We start from the raw sequence: 21,538 nt of genomic DNA, 5'->3' as shown, positions 1-21,538 counted from the left end.
TGCTGTTGAAGGCTAAGTTTGTTTGTTTTGTTTTGCCTTTTTGATTTATGAGTGATGATTAATGTTTTACTTGGTTGGGGTTGTTTTTTTCTTTGCATGGGGAAAATGATGAAAATATGGCAAATAGAAATATATATTTTTTTTTTAATGAAATAAATGGAGCTATAAAACCATTAAGTTGTCAACATAAAAGAGGAATCTTTTCACCCAATCGTTTGTGCCTGCTCTTGCTAAAACAACCCAAGAGCAATTGTACTGTACTGACCTGTGCTCTTCGTAGCCATGCATTTTTCATTGTTTCCAATACATAGCCAGAATTCGCTCAAGTGCAATCTCGGTTTCAAATACTTACTATGGCAAAGCATCCTATGGTCTAATAATTTCCTGCATAAACAAATATCATCTAAACACCTCTTATCGCTTGTACTGAGGATCCTATATTAGTGATTCCTCATCAATTCCTTCACTGGAGTAAAGAGTCCTCTTTTTCACCCCTCAAAACTGTTCATTGCTTAAAACATCAACTTGCAGCTCTCTGATCCAGTGAAATAGTCTCAGAATCTCAAGTTACACGTCTTATAGCATTCTGGAATGGTTAGTGCACAGAAAATTGCTGATACTTCCCATTCAGCTAATAATTGCACACATGTAGCAATTATTGCCTTGGACAAATCCACCATTACTTATTTGCGTTTTCATTCTGTGCCTTGATTTTAGTTGTGTGAATTCACATTCATAAAAATGTATGTATTTTCACTCATCTCTATTCCTTCTCACCTTTTGGATTTTATCCATTATGCAAACACTCCCATAATGCATTACTACACGCTTCTCCGCACTGGATTACATCTGTCAAGTGCATGCATTCCGCTAAATTTCCTAGGTCCATGTCGTTCATTGTTCACATTTTATAAAACTCCTACCTGTGTCAGAAAATTTTGATAGTGCCTGTCCAAAACACTTCGACACCGGAGAGTAAATGTAAAGTCAACATGTATGCAATTAAAATCCCTTATTGTCACAAGTAGGCTTCAAATGAAGTTACTATTAAAAGCCCCTCGTCACCACTTTCCGGCGCCTGTTCAGGGAGGCTGGTACGGGAATTGAACCGTGCTGCTGGCCTGCCTTGGTCTGCTTTAAAAGCCAGCTATTTAGCTCTGTGCTAAACAGCCCCTATATATCCATTATATCACATCCAAACCGTAACTATTAGCCATAACTGTGTTTCTAGTCACCAACTTTCAATCCACTCCATAATTTACCCCAAATTGGATGCGACGTGGTCATTGCTGCAAGGCCACGCCACCATTTATTACCCATTCCTGTTTGTCCAAGGAGCTTGTGACAAACTGCTTTCTTGAACCACTGCAGTTCATGGGATGAAGGCACGTTGCTGTCATGTAAGGAGTTCCAGGGTTTCAAGCTCAATGGCCCTGAAGAAACAGCAATATTTCCAAATCAGAATGTGCGATTTGGAAGAGAACTTTCAAGTGGTGTTGCCATCCATCTGGGACACTGTATTTGCGTCACAGAACCTGGGTATGGGAAATTTTGTCCAAGATGCCTTGCTGAGATTCTGACGTGCACTCCTGATTTGTGCCTCGTAGATAGTGGACAGGCTTTCAGAAGTCAAGTGATAGGTCACATAAACTGCAAAACTCCCAGTCTGAGCTGAACATATAGCCCTAGTATGCTCCAGTTAAAATTTCTAGCCAATGGTGACCTTAACCCCCATTTCAGTGTGCCGATGAGGCATTTCGTGATGGTATCATTTAATAGCCAGGAAAGGTGATTAGACTCTTTTTGTTGGTATATTCACACCTGCCATTTGTGTAGCACAAATGTTACTTGCCACATAATGGCCCAAACTGGAACGTGACCCAGGTCGTGCTGCCAGTAGAAATCAACTGCTTCATTATCTGAGTAACTATGAACTGAACCTATACAAACTGTATAGTTGATTGTTGGGAAGAATGTTTCCCGGGGTGTTTATTTGCTGTAACCTACTTAGATAAAAGTTTGAATAAAATGTGTTTAAAAAAAAAAAACTACTATGAACTGAACACTGCAATTATCAGCAAATATCCCAATTGTCTTTATATAGAGGGAGGGAAAGTCAATGATGAAGCCACTGAGACGGTCGTGCACGGGACACTGAAGACAGTCGTGCGTGGGACACTGAAGACTGAAGAGTAATTCTAGCAGTGATATCCTGGAACGGAGATTGCTGGTTTTCAACAACCACAGCTACCTTCCCATGTGCCAAGTATGACTTCAACCAATATAGCGCTTTGTTCCCGATTCCCACCGACATGAATTTTACAAGGGCTCCTTGATGCCCGCTCAGTCAAATGCTGCCTTGATGTCAAGACTCTTAACTTAACTCATATTTTGAATTCAGCTCCTTTGGCTACATTTGGACAAATGCTGGGATGAGATCTAGAGATGGGCATTTCAGGATGGAGAACAAATTGAGCATTGGTGAACAGTTGTTGATTGGTAAGCACCACGTGATAGTCCTGCTGACAAAAACTTCCATCATTTGATTGAGTACTGACAGTAATAACTGGTCAAGTTGGATGTGCCCTGCAGAGAACATGCTTTGGCATCCATCTGACAATGTGGAAAATTGCCCATCTTTCTACAGCATGTCAGAACCTTTGCTGCATCCAATGTGCTCAACCATTTCTTGATATCATATGGGGAGAATCAAACTGGCTAAAGACTAGTTACTATGATGTGGGGATTGCAGGAGGCAGAGGTGAACCTTTCACTCTGCACTTCTGGATAAAGATATTGCAGATTACTTCGTATAATATGCTGCTTCTGCTGTTAAGCATGCATGTAGCTCAAGGTTGCAACTTCATCATGTAATAGCCTGTGTAGGTCGGTCTGCTGCTTCTCCTGGCATACTCTCATACTTTCTTCATTGATCATCTCAGGGAGTTTACTCTGTGGTAGCAGCCATAGCTTCTGTTTGCAAGTCACAGACTCAATGACAGATGGAGAATTTCACCTGCCAGGGAGCACATCAGGGTATTTATTCGGGGCCTGGTGGGACGACTGAGCAGTATAATTCATGAGGCAATGAAACGCGCCACAGAATTAGCCCAGGATTATATCAGGCAGTCTGCAGAACAAACAAGCAAGGGGAGAACTTAGCGCTCCAGACCGCCATCAAGATAGGACTCTCAGGGGCACACCAGGCACCAGACCACCATCAAGATAGGACTCTCAGGGGCACACCACTGGTGGGACATATTCAGGGGGGGGTCGTTCATTAGGCGTATGGGAGACAGTGAGGTTAGGGATAACCCTGGGGACATGTGCTGTACTGATATAGGCAACAGTTATGTGCTGCAAGCAAAGAAAGGCAGGGGAAAGGCCAATTGCCCCTCAGTACATCCCAATGGCATTCGTCTGAGATGGGGAGGGGAGGAGAAAGGAGTGGCTGGAATTTACAACCATGTTGTTTTAGAATTGTTCCGTGGAACCGGAGGGCTGGCCACCTGATGGGATCAGGTGTGGTCGGTGCCTTCAACAAATAAGTAAAACGGTAGGAAGTCACCCATGGGCGAGCAGGCATGATAAATCCACAAGATAGCTATAAAATATGTTTTCAACCAAACGAAGCACACAGAGAAGGGAGTGTTTATATGGCTTTCTTAGGTATGTATATTATCAAGAGTCATCGGGGGGGGGCGTGTTAGCGGAAGAAATTGCTATATGTGTCAGGATTGGTATAATAAAGATGTCTCAAAGTATTGTAATAGCACAGGTCAAGGGTGAACCAGCAAGCAAGGGGTTAAACATATACCAAGGGAAAACCAGCAAGCAAGGGGTTAAAGTCACCCACATTGGAAATTATTTAATCATCTCAAAACATTTGAATATGAAAAGGGAAACACAGGAAGCCCCAGTAAGTCGAAGGGATCCACTGTCCAACACATTTGCACCTCTTCCAGAAGTTAAATATGTTAAGCACAAACCCATGAGATTGTACGGACGGAAACATTGTATTCTTTAATCGATTTCCCATTACGGGGACCAGAAAATATGCATACTGATCACTTTGTATTGTTCCAAATGATTCAGTGATGTCAATACCTGCTTGTGACTCCGAAGAACTTTAAATATATATGCATGTAATTCTGAGGACAGGCAGAGCTGACTTTTGCAAGCTACAGGACAGTCGCAGAATCTCTCTTTCCTGTGTGCACACAGCTTTTCCCGAATTAAACAAAGTTTATCCAAAAAAAAAAAACTTCATTGAACCAGGATTGGGGATATGGCAGTGAGGATTTGGCAGTTAGGGGTAGCATGGTAGCATAGTGGTTAGCACAATTGCTTCACAGCTCCAGAGTCCCCGGTTCGATTCCCGGCTTAGGTCACTGTCTGTGCAGAGCATGCACGTTCTCCCAGTGTGAGCATGGGTTTCCTCCGGGTGCTCCGGTTTCCTCCCACAGTCCAAAGATGTGCAGGTTAGGTGGATTGGCTATGCTAAATTGCCCTGAGTGTCCAAAATGGCCCCTAGTGTGGGTGGGGTTACTGGGTCGTGGGGATAGGGTGGAGGTGTGGGCTTGGGTAGGGTGCTCTTTCCAAGAGCCGGTACAGAATCGATGGGCCGAATGGCCTCCTTCTGCACTGTAAATTCTATGGTTCTATGATGAGAAACTGGGTCATATGTTTACAGACTGTGGTTGAATACAGTTCCGCTGCTGTTGATGGTCCCCAGCCCCCCATGGATGTCCAGCTTCTAGAGGTGTTCTGAATTTATCAATTTAGCACAATGGTAGTACCGCACGGCATGATGCAGGTCATCCTCAGTATGAAGACTGAACTTCTTAACAAGGACTGAGCAGCAGGCACTCCTACAGTACGGTCATGGCTAGATGCATCAGCATCAGCAACAGGTAGAATGAGGACGACAAGGTCAAGTCGGATTTTCCCTCTTGCAGAAAATGGTGAAAGAACAGTCTAGTGTGGCTGCTATCCAGGACTATTAGCTCCATTAGCAATGGTGTCACTAAGCCACTCATGACAATAGCCCTCCATTCATGTACATCCATTGCCTTTTCTGCTGTCAGTGCTTCTTCCAGTTGAACATGGAGTACCAGTAGTCAGCCAATATCAGATATTGGTGGTAGTGAGGTTTTCTTGTCCATGTTTAAGTTGATCCTTTGAGACTTTATGGGGTCCTGGGGCAATGTTGAGGACTCCCCCAGAGCCACTGTCTCCTCTCTGTATATGAATGTGCACCATCTCTGATGGATCTGAAGAACATATCCAGGGATGGTGAAGGAAGAATCGGAGATGTTGGCTGAAAGGGAATGACTACTGCCTATGGGACAGCTCTCAATTTTGACAGCGTCCAGATATTAGGGAGGAGAAATTTATATGGTTAACTGAACTAGATGCACTTTTGCCATGTCCGATGCAGAGGTTGATGCCATCCAGTGTGAATTCTTATTTTTTTAATAGGGATCTGAGACAACTCAGGAACGTGTTAGGATGTTTCAGAGGACAGTGATAGTCAACTACATTGTGCTGGTCTGTTCTGATGCAAGGTCACTGACATAAAACTGTTTTGCTCTCCACATATGGTGCCAGACCCAAATAATCTCAGCATTTTTCACTTTTACTTCAGATTTCCAGCATCCTCAATACTTTACTCTTATATGTTCATAGACTTGAGGGGAAGGAAACAAAATTTGCAATGGGACAGTAATTTAAGAAGGGAGGGATCAAGGTTGTTTTTTTTGTTTTTTTTTTTTAAAAAGGGGTGGCAATGGCAGATTTGAGCCAAAGGCAGGGAATGGCTGAGGAAAGAGAAACATGGAGCCAGGAAGAGTGGTTGGGTAGTTATCTGTTTAGTTGGCATAGAATTGAGGGAACATTGAGTTATGAGGGAAGCTCCATATAAATGAGAGAAAATGAGAGAAAGATGAATTCAGAGTTGGTGTAATAGTAACATTATGTGGCCTGATAAGCCAGGGGAAGAAAGGAAAGGCACAGCTGATTAGTTGGTCTCAATCTTAGTGAGATTGAAGTAAATAAGCTCCTCACACCTCTTATTGGAGGAGAAGGTGAAGGAGACCAGGGAGAGGGGTGAAGATAAGAGGAATCAGAATGCCCTCATTTGTGAATGACATGCCAGGAGTAGCAAAGCCACACAAGATGACAAGGTCAAGGGGCTTCCATGAATATGGGTTTCTTTAAATGGGCAATCTTCCCAGCCACAAACAATCACAGCAGAGAGGGTATTGATGACTAGATTTAAACTCAAAGTTATTATTAATAACATGTAAATGCAAGAACTTCATACAAACCATGGACAGGTTAAGCACAAGATCGCATTTATCACAAAAAAAAACAACTGAAATTTGGAGTGACCCGGGTTGGTGTCCTTGTGGATTTCCTCCAGGTGCTCTGGTTTCTTCCCACAAGTCCCAAAAGACGTGCTTGTTCGGTGAATAAAATATTCTGAATTCTCCCTCAGTGTACCCAAACAGGCATCGGAGTGTGGCGACTAGGGGATTTTCACAGCAAGATCATGGCATTGTTAATGTATGCCTACTTGTGACACAAATAAAGATTAGTAGATTACTATTCACATGATTTCTCCTCCTCACGACAGTTTCTTTTTTTAAAATTTGTTAATGGTGCGTGGGCATCGTAGACGGGGCCAGCATTTATTGTCCATCTCTAATTGCCCTTGAGGGGACAGTTAAGAGTCAACCACATTGCTGTGGATCTGGAGCCACATGTCGGCCAGACCAGGTAAGGATGGCAGAGCTCCTTCCCTAAAGGACATTAGTGAACCAGATGGGCTTTTACGACAATCAACAAGTCATTAGACTTTTAATTCCAGATTTTTATTGAATTCAAATTTCACCATCTGCAGCAGCGGGATTTGAACCTGGGTCCTTGGAATATTACTCTGGGTCTCTGGTTTACTAGTCAGTTCAGTGATATTACTACTACATCACTACCTCCACAATTGTTTCTGGTCAATTTATCATAGAATTTACAGTGCAGGAGGCGGCCATTCGGCCCATCGAGTCTGCACCGGCTCTTGGAAAGAGCACCCTACCCAAGGACAACACTTACACCCTATCCCCATAACCCAGTAACCCCACCCAACACTAAGGGCAATTTTGGACATCAAGGGCAATCTATCATGGACAATCCACCTAACCTGCACATCTTTGGACTGTGGGAGGAAACCGGAGCACCCGGAGGAAACCCCACGCACACACGGGGAGGATGTGCAGACTCCGCACAGACAGTGACCCAAGCCGGAATCGAACCTGGGATCCTGGAGCTGTGAAGCAATTGTGCTATCCACAATGCTACCGTGCTGCGAATTTGTAGCTAAGTAATAGCATGCCCTGTTAGGAGACTTATGCTTTTCAGCAAAATCTTGTCTGTAATGTGTGGACTAGAAACAATTTAAAAAAACTATTTCCAAAATATACTTTTTAAAAGAAAATCCTTTAATTTTCAAAATTTACATAATTGACTTGTGTCAGATGGATAAATATAACACCATCCACAAAAATAGTTCAAAGGCTGCACAGATTGAGGGGAGTGGTTGCCAAGAGATTGGATCATTTTGATGCATTACATTTATCTCACTTCTTTTCTTAGTACCTGCTGAATATAGCTCTTCAGTACATTATGTAATTTCCACACATTTAAAAACTGATGTACATTACATTTAGTAGTACATTTAATAGAAAGATTGGGGAAATTTTTTATCAAATTGTTTGCACCTTTATTTCTCACATTCCAGACCCCCAATACAAATAGAAGAGTATTTATTGCCATTTTAAAAATGATAGATTTTGTCCTTCTGTCTTTTTTTTTTAATGAGTCCTTTTTTTCAGTTTTTTTGTTTTCCAGAGCTGGTTTAGTGATGCAAGTTAAATGAGATGCCAACAGTTCTGGAATGTTCCATTCATTTAATTACTTTGAGACTAACTGGAAACAAAATATCACTATCAGACCCAAAAGAATGTGCTTGTTAATATGCGCGTGTTCAGCTGATAATAAAAAAAACCAAAAGAACAGGAGCAGATGGCCGATTGAGCCTCCTCCGCCATTTCAATATGACGGTGCTGATCTTGGACTTCAACTCCACTTTCATATCCCCTTCCCAGATGACAAAAAAAATCTCAATTTTAAATATATTCAATGATGGCACATTGGGGTAGAGAATTCCAAAGATTCACAACCCTTTTGGAGTGAAGGAATCGTTCCTCACCTTTGCCCCAAATGACCCCGAAACTGTGGCCCTTTGTTGTAGATTCCCCAGCCGGGGGAAACCACCTGTGTCCACCTTGCTCAAGATCAAATCTCATTCTTCTGAACCTCAGACAATAGAAGCCCAATTTACTCAAGCCTATCATAGGACAGCCTCATCCCTGGGACCAATCTGGTGAACCTACACCCCCAACGCAAGTTGAACCTTCTTAAATATAAGGGACAAAATAGCATACAGATTCAAAGGTGTGGCCTCACAAAAGCCATGTACAATTGTAGCAAGACTACTTTATTTCAATGGGATTTGAGTGCAAGAATAAAGACCTACAAGCCATTTGCTTTTCTAATTGCTTGATGCACCTGCAGGCTAGCTTTGCATGCTCCTTTATGATACCCAAGTCTCTTTGAACATCAGCATTTATAAGTTTCACACCTTGAAAAAAATATTCTGCTCTTCTCTTCTTATGACCATTGTCAATAGCAGAGTCCCTACCACTGATCCTCAAGGCACTCCACTAAGTCACAGTCTGCTAACTTGAAAATTCCCCATTTTATTCCTACTCTTTGCATCCTGTCCTTTAACCAGTCCTGTATGCAATTAAGTCCTGAGGATTTTAGTCCCTTGCATTTTCTCTGCTGATATTAATGTGTATAGCCTGCAGTTCCAAACCTGCTCCCATTGAATGGAGCATTCCCAGAAGTGAAAAAGAAAGATTCAAGTAGACTTTGCCTTTCTCTAGAGACAAGTGAGTGTCAATGAGATGCTGTGGAACTCAGGGTCTTCAGGTTGGGGATCAACTACCTGAACTGCTGTGATTGCCTTCACATTTAAGACACACAGGCCTACTTCAGAATTAGCATAATTTTGAGCCAAAATAGACAATTACTTCTGTTAACTTAGTAAATCTAATGTTTCCAAAAAAATTATATTTAAAAACTTATACAACATCTCAACTAGTAAAAATGTAGTCGTTTTCAGTACCTCGGAGTTTATATAGTTCACCACTGGCAGCTTGGACTATAAACATATGAGAAACTTCATCACTGGGAGAGATCAATGCACCCGACAAATGCAGAACTCCTCGTGGCTTCTGACCTTTGCACTGCTCATTTACAAAGTATTGCAGCAGGCCCAACTCGCAATTCAGAACAAAGTATCTGCATTATAAAAACATTTCACATTAATGCACACATCAGTAACTATATGACATCAAATTATACATTAAATTACCAGGCTGCATATATCCTGTAAAACCAGATTAAAATGTGGTAAACTGATTAATTTTCAAGATGAAGAATGCAGTTCGAATAGTAGAGACAATGCATATTAACAGCAATGTTGTAAGAAAGCACAGTAAAGTAATAACCAGACCAATGAACATTCTGCCCCAGTGAAATGTCATAGTTCTACTGTACTTCTACGGGTTTGCATCTCAATAAATGAATTTCAAGTTTGTCACTCAAGTGCAGACTGTGCTACTAGGCTGCCAGTTACGTTATTTTTAGTCTCTGGTAGCTCCAAACTGAATTTATGAACAGTGATGTTGCACATACGGGCCAGGGTTTAGAGAACCCCGAAGTGTATCATAGAGTTCACCTGACACATAACTTTTAATAGATTTTGGTTATGGGAGCACAAGGGCCCTCTCTACAGGTGTGATGCAACAGAGATCTAAAGTACTTTTAAAACAAAACAATGTTTATTCTATGAATCCAGTTAACATTTTATAAACACACAGTAAACATCTCAGCAATTATTACCTCAAATACTCCCCACAAAAGAATACAGTACTCTATAAGTAACCCTTAATCTTTCCCAGCAACGTCCATAAGACATTAGGTTTAAATTCTCTACGGAGAGCAGTTATCACTTTTAAATTAGCAAGTGATCTGAAGACATTCTTTTCATGCAGAGAGAGATCAGAATTACACCTGGTTTTGCTGGATGCAGCTCTAACTCTGAAAACGAAACTAAACACACCAGCTGCCAGCTCAAAAACGAAAGTAAAAGCAGACAGACAGCCCAGCTCCACCCACACTCTGACATCACTATAGCTATTTGATAAACACCCATTTCTTAAAGATACATCCACTGCATCTATTTGATAAACACCCATTTCTTAAAGGTACTCTCACATCACAACATCTAGATGGTCTTTTCCAAATTGAGCCTGAACGGATTTCTGCACTGTTGAACTCCTAATGCTAAAATACCTACATGCAAGGTAAAACTAACTGCAATAGGATTGTGTTGTACAATATTTGGCACCACCCTAGATGCACACTCTTAACGGATCTCAAATCCAAGCACAAAATGCAACTTTCAAAACAGCGGAAGGCAAAATACTTGCTGGCAATCAGAAATAAAATCAGAAAATGCTAGAAATATTCAGCAGGTCTGTCATTAACTGCAGACAATAAAAACATTTCAGATTGATGACGTTTCATCAGAACAGATATAATAGATTTTGAGCAAGGGCTTTGGGGACAAGGTTCAAAAATAGTCTGATAGGGTGAAAGATGAAAGAGATTGAATGGCAGAGGAGTTAGAAATAAAAGTCCAAAGGGAATGGTAACGAGGCAGAAAATAAAGTATGTGCCTGAAGCAAGTGTGCTGCAGACTGAAAGCAAAATAAGAGAGAAACCAAAACATACAAAGGAAAAAAAACGAGGTTCAAAATATTGGAAGTCAATGTCATGTCTGCAAGGCTGTAAAGTGCCTTTTCAAAAGATGAGATGCTGTTCTTCACACTTATGTTCAGCTTCGATGAAACACTGCAGCAGGTAAGGAGAGATGTCAGCATGAGAGCAAGATGGAGACAGACCATCAGAAGACCAACATCATGCTTGGGGATTGAAGGACAATTTGGGGAGCCAATATAGCTCGGCGAGCACAGGAGTAAAAGGGTGAACAAGACTTGGTGCGAGTTCGGTCATGGGCAGCAGTTTTAAATTACCTCAAATTTACAGGAGGGTAGAATGGGTACGAAGCTCATCTTGACATCAAATGCAAGACCAATATTGTGACCAAGATGATTCAGCCTCGGATGGCTGCCAGCAGGGGCAATGGTGTCAGTAACTAGGAAAGTTAATGGCTTCAGTCTTTCAAAACTGAAATGCGAAGCACTGGATATAAAATTAACAGTCTGATAATTTAGCAACAAATGAAGGAGTCAAGAGAGGTGGAAATGCGTGTCATCGGCATACATGTAAAACTATTTGCACTTTCAGATGATATTGCCGAGGGGCAGCACACTGAGAAGAAATATGAATGGACCTAGGGTCACCAGATGCAACGGTGCAAGAGCAGTAAGTCATTGCAGAAAGAGAGCAATTGCAGGTGATGTTCTGTCACAGCTTAAACAAAAATAAAACGAGGTGATAGCAGCTCCACCAAGCTGGAAAACAGATGGTGTTGGAGGATAATGTGGTCAACTGTATCAAAGACTGCTGAAGGAGGGATAATTAACTTTTGGTCACAGTCACATAGGATGTTATTTGTGACTTTGAGTAGAGAGCTTCAATATTGTAGCAAGACAGAAAACAAATTGAAGGCATTCGAACATGGAGTTCCAAGAAAGATGGGAACATGTTCAAGGACCTGAGAGGAAAGGGACGTTCTGGATGGAATGGTAGTTTGCAAGGAGTCAGGTTTTGGTTCACAAAGGGAAGGGTAGCAGATTCAAAGGAGAGAAGGACTGCATAATTAACAGCAGGAACAGTTCATAATATTCGCTAACATGGGGATTGGGAGAGGGTTTCATGGATAAAATGTGCTTGGAGTATGTATGAGGAGAGGTGGTAAGATGAATCTTTGAACAAGAGTGGGGAATAGCAAAAGAGCAAATTTGGCTAGGTGGGCTAATGTAAGGCACAGGACAGAGACAACAAATCAAATGGCCTCAATCTTAGTATCAAAGTAGTCCATGAATTCCTCACTTATGTTGGAGGGGAGAATAAAGGTGGCCAGGGAGAGAAATTAAAATAGTTTGCAGTGGAACAAATTTTGCATTCCAGGATGACTCTGGAATACTCAGCATTTTAGCAGCTGAAGAACAGGGTCTAATGGATCTTTATGATCAAGCCAAATAAAACTTGAGTGATACTGTCCACCATATCCTTTCAAGCCTGCATCCCCTAGATGTGGGGGGATAGAAGAGGGCCATACAGGGGAAAAGTCAGGGCGAGAGAATAATGGTTTCATTGGGGACAGGGCAAATGTGAAGGTGCAGACTACTGATTAAGCAAATCAGTAGTTAGAGAAATGTTATGCTGAATGGAGCATGAGGCGAGGCAGTTGGGGTTTTGAAAAGGCAATAAGGGAATTGGGGATTATATTTTACTGAGACAGGTAGAGTTGGAATGTGCAAGGGAATGTTAGGGAGGTAACCAGGGAGGAAGAATAGGGGGGAGGGGAGAGAAGAGAGGAGGAGGGGTGGTGGAGAGAAGAGAGCAAGATCAATGAGCTGAGGGAGAGATTGAAGTCACCAGGATGAGATATTGTTCAGGGCAGAGGTTGAGGAAGGAAAAGTGATCAGTAAATCTGCTTTTGGTATGTGGGCATCACTGCCCGAAGGTCAATTAAGAGTCAACCACATTGCAGTGGTTTCCTTTTAGGAAATAGAACTGAATTGAATTATTTTTTGTCAGTAGTAGAATTAAGGTATCAGTTTCAGCTTTGTGTTTCAGTATTTGTGTGCCAAGGGTTAAAGCTTCAGTTTAACTTCATGTTAAACAAACGGACCTGCATGTCTACAGGTTTAGTTCCACCTTAAACTTTGCTTGCATTGTAATTAAAAGTTTACAATGTAAAAGCAATTGGAGGTTTAAAAAAAACTAAGCTGTTGCTCAGCAACCAGAGGCCCCAAGTATAAGCAGCTGTTTTCAGTTGGGAATAGGTAACCAAAGAAGCAAGACACTGTTCGGAGGCTGCCAGTTTAAGCAGAACAATGGAGTAAGGAGAAAGAAGAAAGTCCCAGAAGGTAAAAACAGTCAGAAGCCAGGCAATTAAAAGAAAAGTCTCAGAAGACTGAAGCTAAAGGGACAAAGAACTGGAAGCTGAACACAGTACTGTTCACTGAAGAAAGGGGCAGAGAGGCTCCCAGTTAAAGACAGAGCTGCAAAATTCAGACCTGGAGAAGTCAGCTCGCAAAAAGCCAGACACATCCGAAGTAATCCTAAAGTTGGTGACCTTAATACAGCCTGTGAAGCAGGGTGTTTTGGCATAACTGAGTACCAGGGAGATTTTGTGCTAGCTCAAATACATGTGGCAATCCAGGGCAGAGGAATACTGGAGGTTAAAATTCTGGATGTGGATCCTTGGTGAAGGCATCTGAGAGATAGCCTTGTGTGGGAGAAGATTTCAAAGTGTGTTCCTTAAGAGTGTGGAAACCCAGAACTTCTGGTGACGGCGGGCGGGATGCGGCCGCACAATGGAGGGCTCCCGGTCGGCAACAGCATTTTCGGGGCTTTAAGCCCAGTCTCAGGGTCCGCGGAGGCGGCAGAAGAAGGGAGAAGGCACAGTGGAGACACAGGAGGAAAAAAGGAACAAAGAAAAATGTCGAGGGTGAGCAAGAAAACGGCCGGAAAAAAAACAGCTGGAGGTCCGTCGGGGAGTGGAAAGGTCACCGCGGGGTCACCAGGAAAAATGGAGGCTGGAGCACCAGGGAAGGCCGCACTGCTTACGGCTGAAGAAATTACTAAGGTGATGGCTGCGGAATTTGAAAAGCAGTTGGCGCAGATTGCGAAATGCATGGAGACGGTGAGGAAGGAGATGAGGAAGGTTTTGAGTGTGCTGGTGGAGGAGGCGGTTTCCCCGGTGAGGACGGAGGTGGCGAGCGCAGTGGCGGAGGTGTGAGAGCAAGGGGAGGCGCTGAAGGAAGTGGAGGAGATGTTATTGCAGCACAGTGATCAACTTGCCTCGATGGGGAAAGAGATGTGGAAGGTGATGGATACGAACAAGGATCTGCGAGGAAAAATGGAAGACCTGGAAAACAGATCCAGGCGAGAGAATTTGAGCAGTGTGGGGCTGCCCGAAGGAGTTGAAGGACCGAAGCCGACTGGGTACTTTGCCGCGATGCTGGCAAAATTATTGGGGGAGGGGGAGGATCCCTCCCGATATGAACTGGATCGGGCTCATCGGTCGTGGAGGCCTATACCAAAGGCGAGTGAGCCGCCAAGGGCAGTGACTCTGTGCTTCCGTAGGTACAGGGTGAAGGAGAAGGTCCTGAGCTGGGCCAAGCAGGAGTGGGTGGTGCAGTGGGCTGGAGCTGGTATACGTGTATACCAGGACTTTACGGTGGAGCGGGCATGGAAGCGGGCTGCCTTCAACCGGGTGAAGAGGGCACTGTACATTAGCAAGGTGCGGTGCGGCATTGTATATCCAGCGAAGCCGAGGGTGACATACAAGCTCAGGGACTTTTATTTTGGAACGGCGGAAGCAGCGGAGGAGTTTGCGAAAGCAGAAGGACTGTGGCAGAACTGACAAATTGAGGAATGGCCATGTGCCGATGTAACCTCATGACTGTATTTTCTTCTATTTTGTATCACTGCGCGCGGGTGTAGAGATTAAAGGAGCCAATGTGGTATATATTTGGACAAGGGAAGGGACGGGACTTTCACTCGAAATGAGAGTTCTTTGGGGTGAAGGTGGATATGTGGGGTTTGTGTGCTAAAAGGGGATCTTTGGGCTTTCCTAGGGCCGGGCAAGTGGGAAAGGGACCCGGGCGGGGGCCTCCACGCTGGCCGGTTTAAGCCGGCCAGTGAACGGGAGTGAGGTGGGGAGGGGCTGCGGCCATCGGAGCCTGGCAGAACAGGGTCCGAGTGGTCTAGCCGGGGAGGAAAGTTGGGGCGACAGGAGGAGCTGGAGACCTGCGGTGTGGGGGGGGTGTGAAAGAGAGAGCTGTGTAAGATTAAGGGCGACTACGGGTAATCCCGGATTCCTTTTTGCCATTTGTTTATGTAAACATGCGGGTTGAGGTTTGGGGGTTGGTGGGTAGATGGGATCGTTGTTATTATGGGGACTGACATATCTTGCTGATTATTGTTTATTGTTGATGGATGTAAATGTGGGAGAAAATGTGAAAAAGGAGAATAAAATTTTTTTTTTTTTTAATATAAAGTGTGGAAACCCTGCATGAAAGCCAGAATTCCAGTGAGATCAGTTGGCTTGCAGTGTGACTAGAATCTGGGGGTAGAATTTGGCGTGAAATCCACAGATGTTTGTCCAGTGGTGATGGGCACACTGAAGATATGGAAACGATTTTGGCAGCATTTTAAGTTGGGGGCTGGGTCGAAGTTGATACTGATCCGAGAGAATCATCTGTTTGAGCCGGCGAGATTGGATGCTAGATTTCGGCACTGGTAAGAGCAGGGGTCGCGAAATTAAGGACTTATTTCCGGAAGGGCGAGTTGCTAGCTTGGAGGAGCTGGCACAGAGGTTTGAGATTCCACGGAAGGAGGTATATGCAGATGCAACATTTTGCAAGGAAGGCTTTCCCGGCGTTTCTGGTGATCCAACAACGAGGAAGGTTGTAAAGGATGTTGTAGGAGATTGGGGTCGTGGGGTAATTTCGCCAATCTACGGGAGGATTCAGGTGGTGAATTTGGTGTCGTTTGAGGGGGTCAAGGCCAAGTGAGGGGAAGAGCTGGGGTGGGGCACTGGAGGAGGGGTTGTGGTGTTGAGGTGCTGCGGAGGGCAAACGCCCAAACCTCGTGGGAGACTAGGGTTAATACAATTAAAGGTGGTGCACAGAGCACACCTGACGAGGTAAAGAATGAGCCGGTTATTTGAGGGAGTGGAGGATACTTGCAAGTGGTGTGGGAGGGATCCAGCCAACCACGTACATATGTTCTGATCCTGTCCGAAGTTGGATAAGTTTTGGGGTTCTTTCTTCAGCAACATGTTGGCGATCTTGCACTTGGGCTTGGAGCCCAGTCCCCTGGGGGCCATATTTGGGGCCTCAGACCTGCCGGAGCTGGGGCATATGTTTTAGCCTTCGCCTCGCTGATTGTTCGCAGGTGGATTCTGTTAGGGAGGACATCAGCTGCTGCATCCTGTGCCTAAATATTAAGCTCACCTTGAGGTGGGCTATGAGGGGTCCAGAAGAGATGGAGTCTTTTTATTCTTCACTTTAAAGAGTTGGTCACCATCAGCTGCTAAAGGGGAGGTGGGTTAATTTTTGAGTCATACATGTATTAGATGTTGGTGTGGAGGGCGGGGGGGTTCTCCGTACAGGGTTTTTGTTGTTTTATGCATAAAATGTTAAAAACCAAATACAAATATTTTCCAAAAAAATCCAGAGTTTGTATTGAGAAACATCTGCCACTTTGTTTCAGTGTGGTGTGTCTGACCATATTTTCACTCATTGTACTTACTGAGAACAATGGAATACAGGATACATTGTAACCTAAATAATCTATAACCTGATGAAGCTGTAAAGGTATAGATGGGATGAACAAGTAATGTATTATAGCTAAACTTTTCTGGTTTAACAATGGTTTAATTCTTTTGTTAAAAGTTAATCGTCAATCCTGTGACTCTGTTCATCCACATCTCAGTAATCAAAATATAAAAGTTACAAGCTATTGAGCCAGGATTCTGTTCTGAGACCAGTAGAACATCAGTTGGGATTAACAGTCTGGAGTTGCATATAGGCCAGATCAGGTAAGGTACCCTCCCTAAAAAGGACACGATCAGATTTTTTTTTACGATAATCAACAATGATTTCATGGTCATTAGACTTGTAATTCCATTTTTTAAATTTTTTATAAATTGAATTTAAATTTCAGCATTTGCCAAGGCGAGATGTGAACCCAGATATACTGACCATTGCTCCGAGTTTCTGGACTACTAGTTCAATGACAATACCACTGTGCCATCTCCCCTGGAGGGTGGAAGAAGAATATGTTTTTAAATGGGTGGCAGTGGTTAGCACTGCTGTCTCACAGCACCAGATACCAGGCTTCAATTCCAATGATGGGTGACTGTGTGGAGTTTTTACGTTCTCCCCATGTCTGCGTGAGGTTCGTCCAGGTGCTTCGGTTTCCTCCCACAGTCCAAAGATATGCAGGTTAGATGGATTAGCCATGATAACTTGCCCCTTAGTGTCCAGGGATGTGCAGGTTAGGTTACAGGGCTAGGGCGGGATGGACATGGGGGTGGACATGGGTAGAGTGCTCATTCGAAGGGTTGGTGCCGACTCGATGGGCCAAATGGCCTTCTTCTGCACTGTAGGAATTCTATGAGAGGGAAAACAGAACAAGGTGTGATTTCTCAGAAGGAGGAAGTGCCAGGAGTGGGGAACAAGGCAAGGTGTGATCTGGTGTCAAATGTCAGGCTGCCAATGTCACTCCTAAAAGGGCAAGTGGCAGAAGGTGAGCAGCACAGCAGTTAGCACAGCTGCCTCACAGCAGCAGAGACCCAGGTTCGATTCTGATCCCTAGCAACTGTGTGGACTTTGCACATTCTTCCCATGTCTATGTGGGTTTCTCCGGTTTTGTCCCACAGTCCAAAGATGTGCAGGTTAGGTGGACTGGTTAGATGGATTGGCTATGCTAAATTGTCCTAGGTGGGGTTACAGGGATAGGGTGGTCTTGGAGGGTTGGTGCAGACACGGATGGGCAAAAGTCAGGATTCTATATTTCCAAGATATAAGTGCCTTCATTAAGAGGTCATCATCCTTTACACAGGTTTCCATTAAAGCCATGATGTTGATGTAATCATTCACAATATGTTCACAGATGGCACGGGTCTTGTTTGCAAGTGAACATACATTCTGTACGGAGGTTTGTAAATGGGGCATTGGGCACGATTAAGCCCAAGAAAGCAAATTGGGCAGGAAGTTTGACGAGAGAGAAGGATGGAGCAATTGGGAGTCGCCACTGTAATGAGCCAGCGCAAGTGCTGTAATGGGACCTTCAAAGGTTGTCAAGAGATGCATAGAGGGAACCCACAGTAAGAGAGATATGCAATACCACTGGAAAGAAACTTTGTTTGAAATCATACTGATAGCAAGACGAGGGATAGGGAGAGAGAGGAGTTGAACACGTGGCTACAGGGATGGTCATGCAGGAGGGAGGGTTTCAGATTTCTGGATAATTGGGGCTCATTCTGGAGTCGGTGGGACCTCTACAAACAGGATGGTGTACACCTGGACCAGAGGGGTACCAATATCCTGGGGGGGGGGAAATTTGCTAATGCTCTTCGGGAGGGTTTAAACTAGTTCAGCAGGGGCTTGGGAACCTGAATTGTAACTCCAATATACAGGAGGGTGAGAGTAGTGAGGTCATGAGTAAGGTTTCAAAGTTGCAGGAGTGTACCGGCAGGCAGGAAGGTGGTTTAAAGTGTGCCTACTTCAATGCCAGGAGCATCCGGAATAAGGTGGGTGAACTTGTGGCATGGGTTGGTACCTGGGACTTCGATGTTGTGGCCATTTCGGAGACATGGATAGAGCAGGGACAAGAATGGTTGTTGCAGGTGCCGGGGTTTAGATATTTCAGTAAGCGCAGGGAAAGTGTAAAAGAGGGGGAGGGGTGGCATTGTTAGTCATAAGAACATAAGAACTAGGAACAGGAGTAGGCCATCTGGCCCCTCGAGCCTGCTCCACCATTCAATGAGATCATGGCTGATCTTTTGTGGACTCAGCTCCACTTTCCGGCCCGAACACCATAACCCTTAATCCCTTTATTCTTCAAAAAACTATCTATCTTTATCTTCAAGACATTTAATGAAGGAGCCTCTACTGCTTCACTGGGCAAGGAATTCCATAGATTCACAACCCTTTGGGTAAAGAAGTTCCTCCTAAACTCAGTCCTAAATCTACTTCCCCTTATTTTGAGGCTATGCCCCCTAGTTCTGCTTTCACCCGCCAGTGGAAACAACCTGCCCGCATCTATCCTATCTATTCCCTTCATAATCTTATATGTTTCTATAAGATCCCCCCTCATCCTTCTAAATTCCAACGAGTACAGTCCCAGTCTACTCAACCTCTCCTCGTAATCCAACCCCTTCAGCTCTGGTATTAACCTAGTGAATCTCCTCTGCACGCCCTCCAGTGCCAGTACGTCCTTTCTCAAGTAAGGAGACCAAAACTGAACACAATACTCCAGGTGTGGCCTCACTAACACCTTATACAATTGCAGCATAACCTCCCTAGTCTTAAACTCCATCCCTCTAGCAATGAAGGACAAAATTCCATTTGCCTTCTTAATCACCTGTTGCACCTGAAAACCAACTTTCTGCGACTCATGCACTAGCACACCCAGGTCTCTCTGCACAGCAGCATGTTTTAATATTTTATCATTTAAATAATAATCCCTTTTGCTGTTATTCCTACCAAAATGGATAACCTCACATTTGTCAACATTGTATTCCATCTGCCAGACCCTAGCCCATTCACTTAGCCGATCCAAATCCCTCTGCAGACTTCCAGTATCCTCTGCACTTTTTGCTTTACCACTTATCTTAGTGTCGTCTGCAAACTTGGACACATTGCCCTTGGTCCCCAACTCCAAATCATCTATGTAAATTGTGGACAGTTATGAACAGTCAAGGACAGTATTACGGTGGCAGAAAGGACGTTTGATGAGGACTCGTCTACTGAGGTAGTATGGGCTGAGGTTAGAAACAGGAAAGGAGACATCACCCTGTTAGGGGTTTTCTATAGGCCTCCGAAAAGTTCCAGAGATGTAGAGGAAAGGATTGCAAAGATGATTCTGGACAGGAGCAAAAGCAACATGGTAGTTGTTATGGGGGACTTGAACTTTCCAAATATTGACTGGAAACGCTATAGTTTGAGTACTTTAGATGGGTCCGTTTTTGTCCAATGTGTGCAGGAGGGTTTCCTGACACAGTATGTAGATAGGCCAACGAGAGGCAAGGCCATTTTGGATTTGGTACTGGGTAATGAACCAGGACAGGTGTTAGATTTGAGGTAGGTGAGCACTTTGGTGATAGTGACCACAATTCGATTACATTTACTTTAGTGATGGAAAGGGATAGGTATATATTGCAGGGCAAGTGTTACATCTGGGGGAAAAGGCAATTATGATGCGGTGAGGCAAGATTTAGGATGCATCGGATGGAGAGGAAAACTTCAGGGGATGGCCACAATGGAAATGTAGAGCCTGTTCAAGGAACAGCTGCTGCGTGTCCTTGATAAGTATGTACCTGTCAGGCATGGAGGAAGTGGTCGAGCAAGGGAACCGTGGTTTACTAAAGCAGTCGAAACACTTGTCAAGAGGAAGAAGGAGGCTTATATAAAGATGAGACATGAAGGTTCAGTTAGGGCGCTCGAGAGTTACAAGTTAGCTAGGAAGGACCTAAAGAGAGAGCTAAGAGCAGCCAGGAGGGGACATGAGAAGTCTTTGGCAGGGAGGATCAAGGATAACCGTAAAGCTTTCTCTAGATATGTCAGGAATAAACAAATGACTCGGGTAAGAGTAGGGCCAGTCAAGGACAGTAGTGGGAAGTTGTGCTTGGAGTCAGAGGAGATAGGAAAGGTGCTAAATGAATATTTTTCGTCAGTATTCACACAGGAAAAAGACAACGTTGTCGAGGAGAATACGGAGATTCAGGCTACTAGACTATAAGGGCTTGAGGTTCATAAGGAGGTGGTGTTAGCAATTCTGGAAAGTGTGAAAATAGATAAATCTCCTGGGCCGGATGGGAATTATCCTAGGATTCCCTGGGAAGCTAGGGAGGAGATTGCAGAGCCTTTGGCTTTGATCTTTAAGTCATCTTTGTCTACAGGAATAGTGCCAGAAGACTGGAGGATAGCAAATGTTGTCCCCTTGTTCAAGAAGGGGAGTAGAGACAACCCCGGTAACTATAGACCAGTGAGCCTTACTTCTGTTCTGGGCAAAATCTTGAAAAGGTTTATAAGAGATAGGATGTATAATCATCTGGAAAGGAATAATTTGATTAGAGATAGTCAACACGGTTTTGTGAAGGGTAGGTCGTGCCTCACAAACCTTATTGAGTTCTTTGAGAAGGTGACCAAAAAGGTGGATGAGGGTAAAGCAGTTGATGTGGTGTATATGGATTTCAGTAAAGCGTTTGATAAGTTTCCCCACGGTAGACTATTGCAGAAAATACGGAGGCATGGGATTCAGGGTGATTTAGCAGTTTGGATCAGAAATTGGCTAGCTGAAAGAAGACAAAGGGTGGTGGTTGATGGGAAATGTTCAGACTGGAGTCCAGTTACCAGTGGTGTACCACAAGGATCTGTTTTGGGGCCACTGCTGTTAGCCATTTTTATAAATGACCTGGAGG

At 43.9% G+C, this 21,538-nt stretch overlaps 1 protein-coding gene across 1 annotated transcript in view; it reads right to left on the bottom strand.

Annotated features, from left to right (window-relative positions):
* The window catches only part of LOC140425459 (oxysterol-binding protein-related protein 10-like), a 349,560-nt gene that overhangs the window by 273,217 nt on the left and 54,805 nt on the right, over nucleotides 1–21,538 (bottom strand). The window contains exon 2 of the mRNA XM_072509757.1: nucleotides 9,248–9,423. Coding sequence (XP_072365858.1) covers nucleotides 9,248–9,423 — 176 coding nt within the window. The remainder of the gene's footprint in view (nucleotides 1–9,247; nucleotides 9,424–21,538) is intronic.

Source organism: Scyliorhinus torazame, chromosome 6 (assembly GCF_047496885.1).
Source record: "Scyliorhinus torazame isolate Kashiwa2021f chromosome 6, sScyTor2.1, whole genome shotgun sequence".
In the NCBI taxonomy this organism is placed as follows: Eukaryota; Metazoa; Chordata; class Chondrichthyes; order Carcharhiniformes; family Scyliorhinidae; genus Scyliorhinus; species Scyliorhinus torazame.
This window is presented reverse-complemented; position numbering and strand designations above follow the sequence as displayed.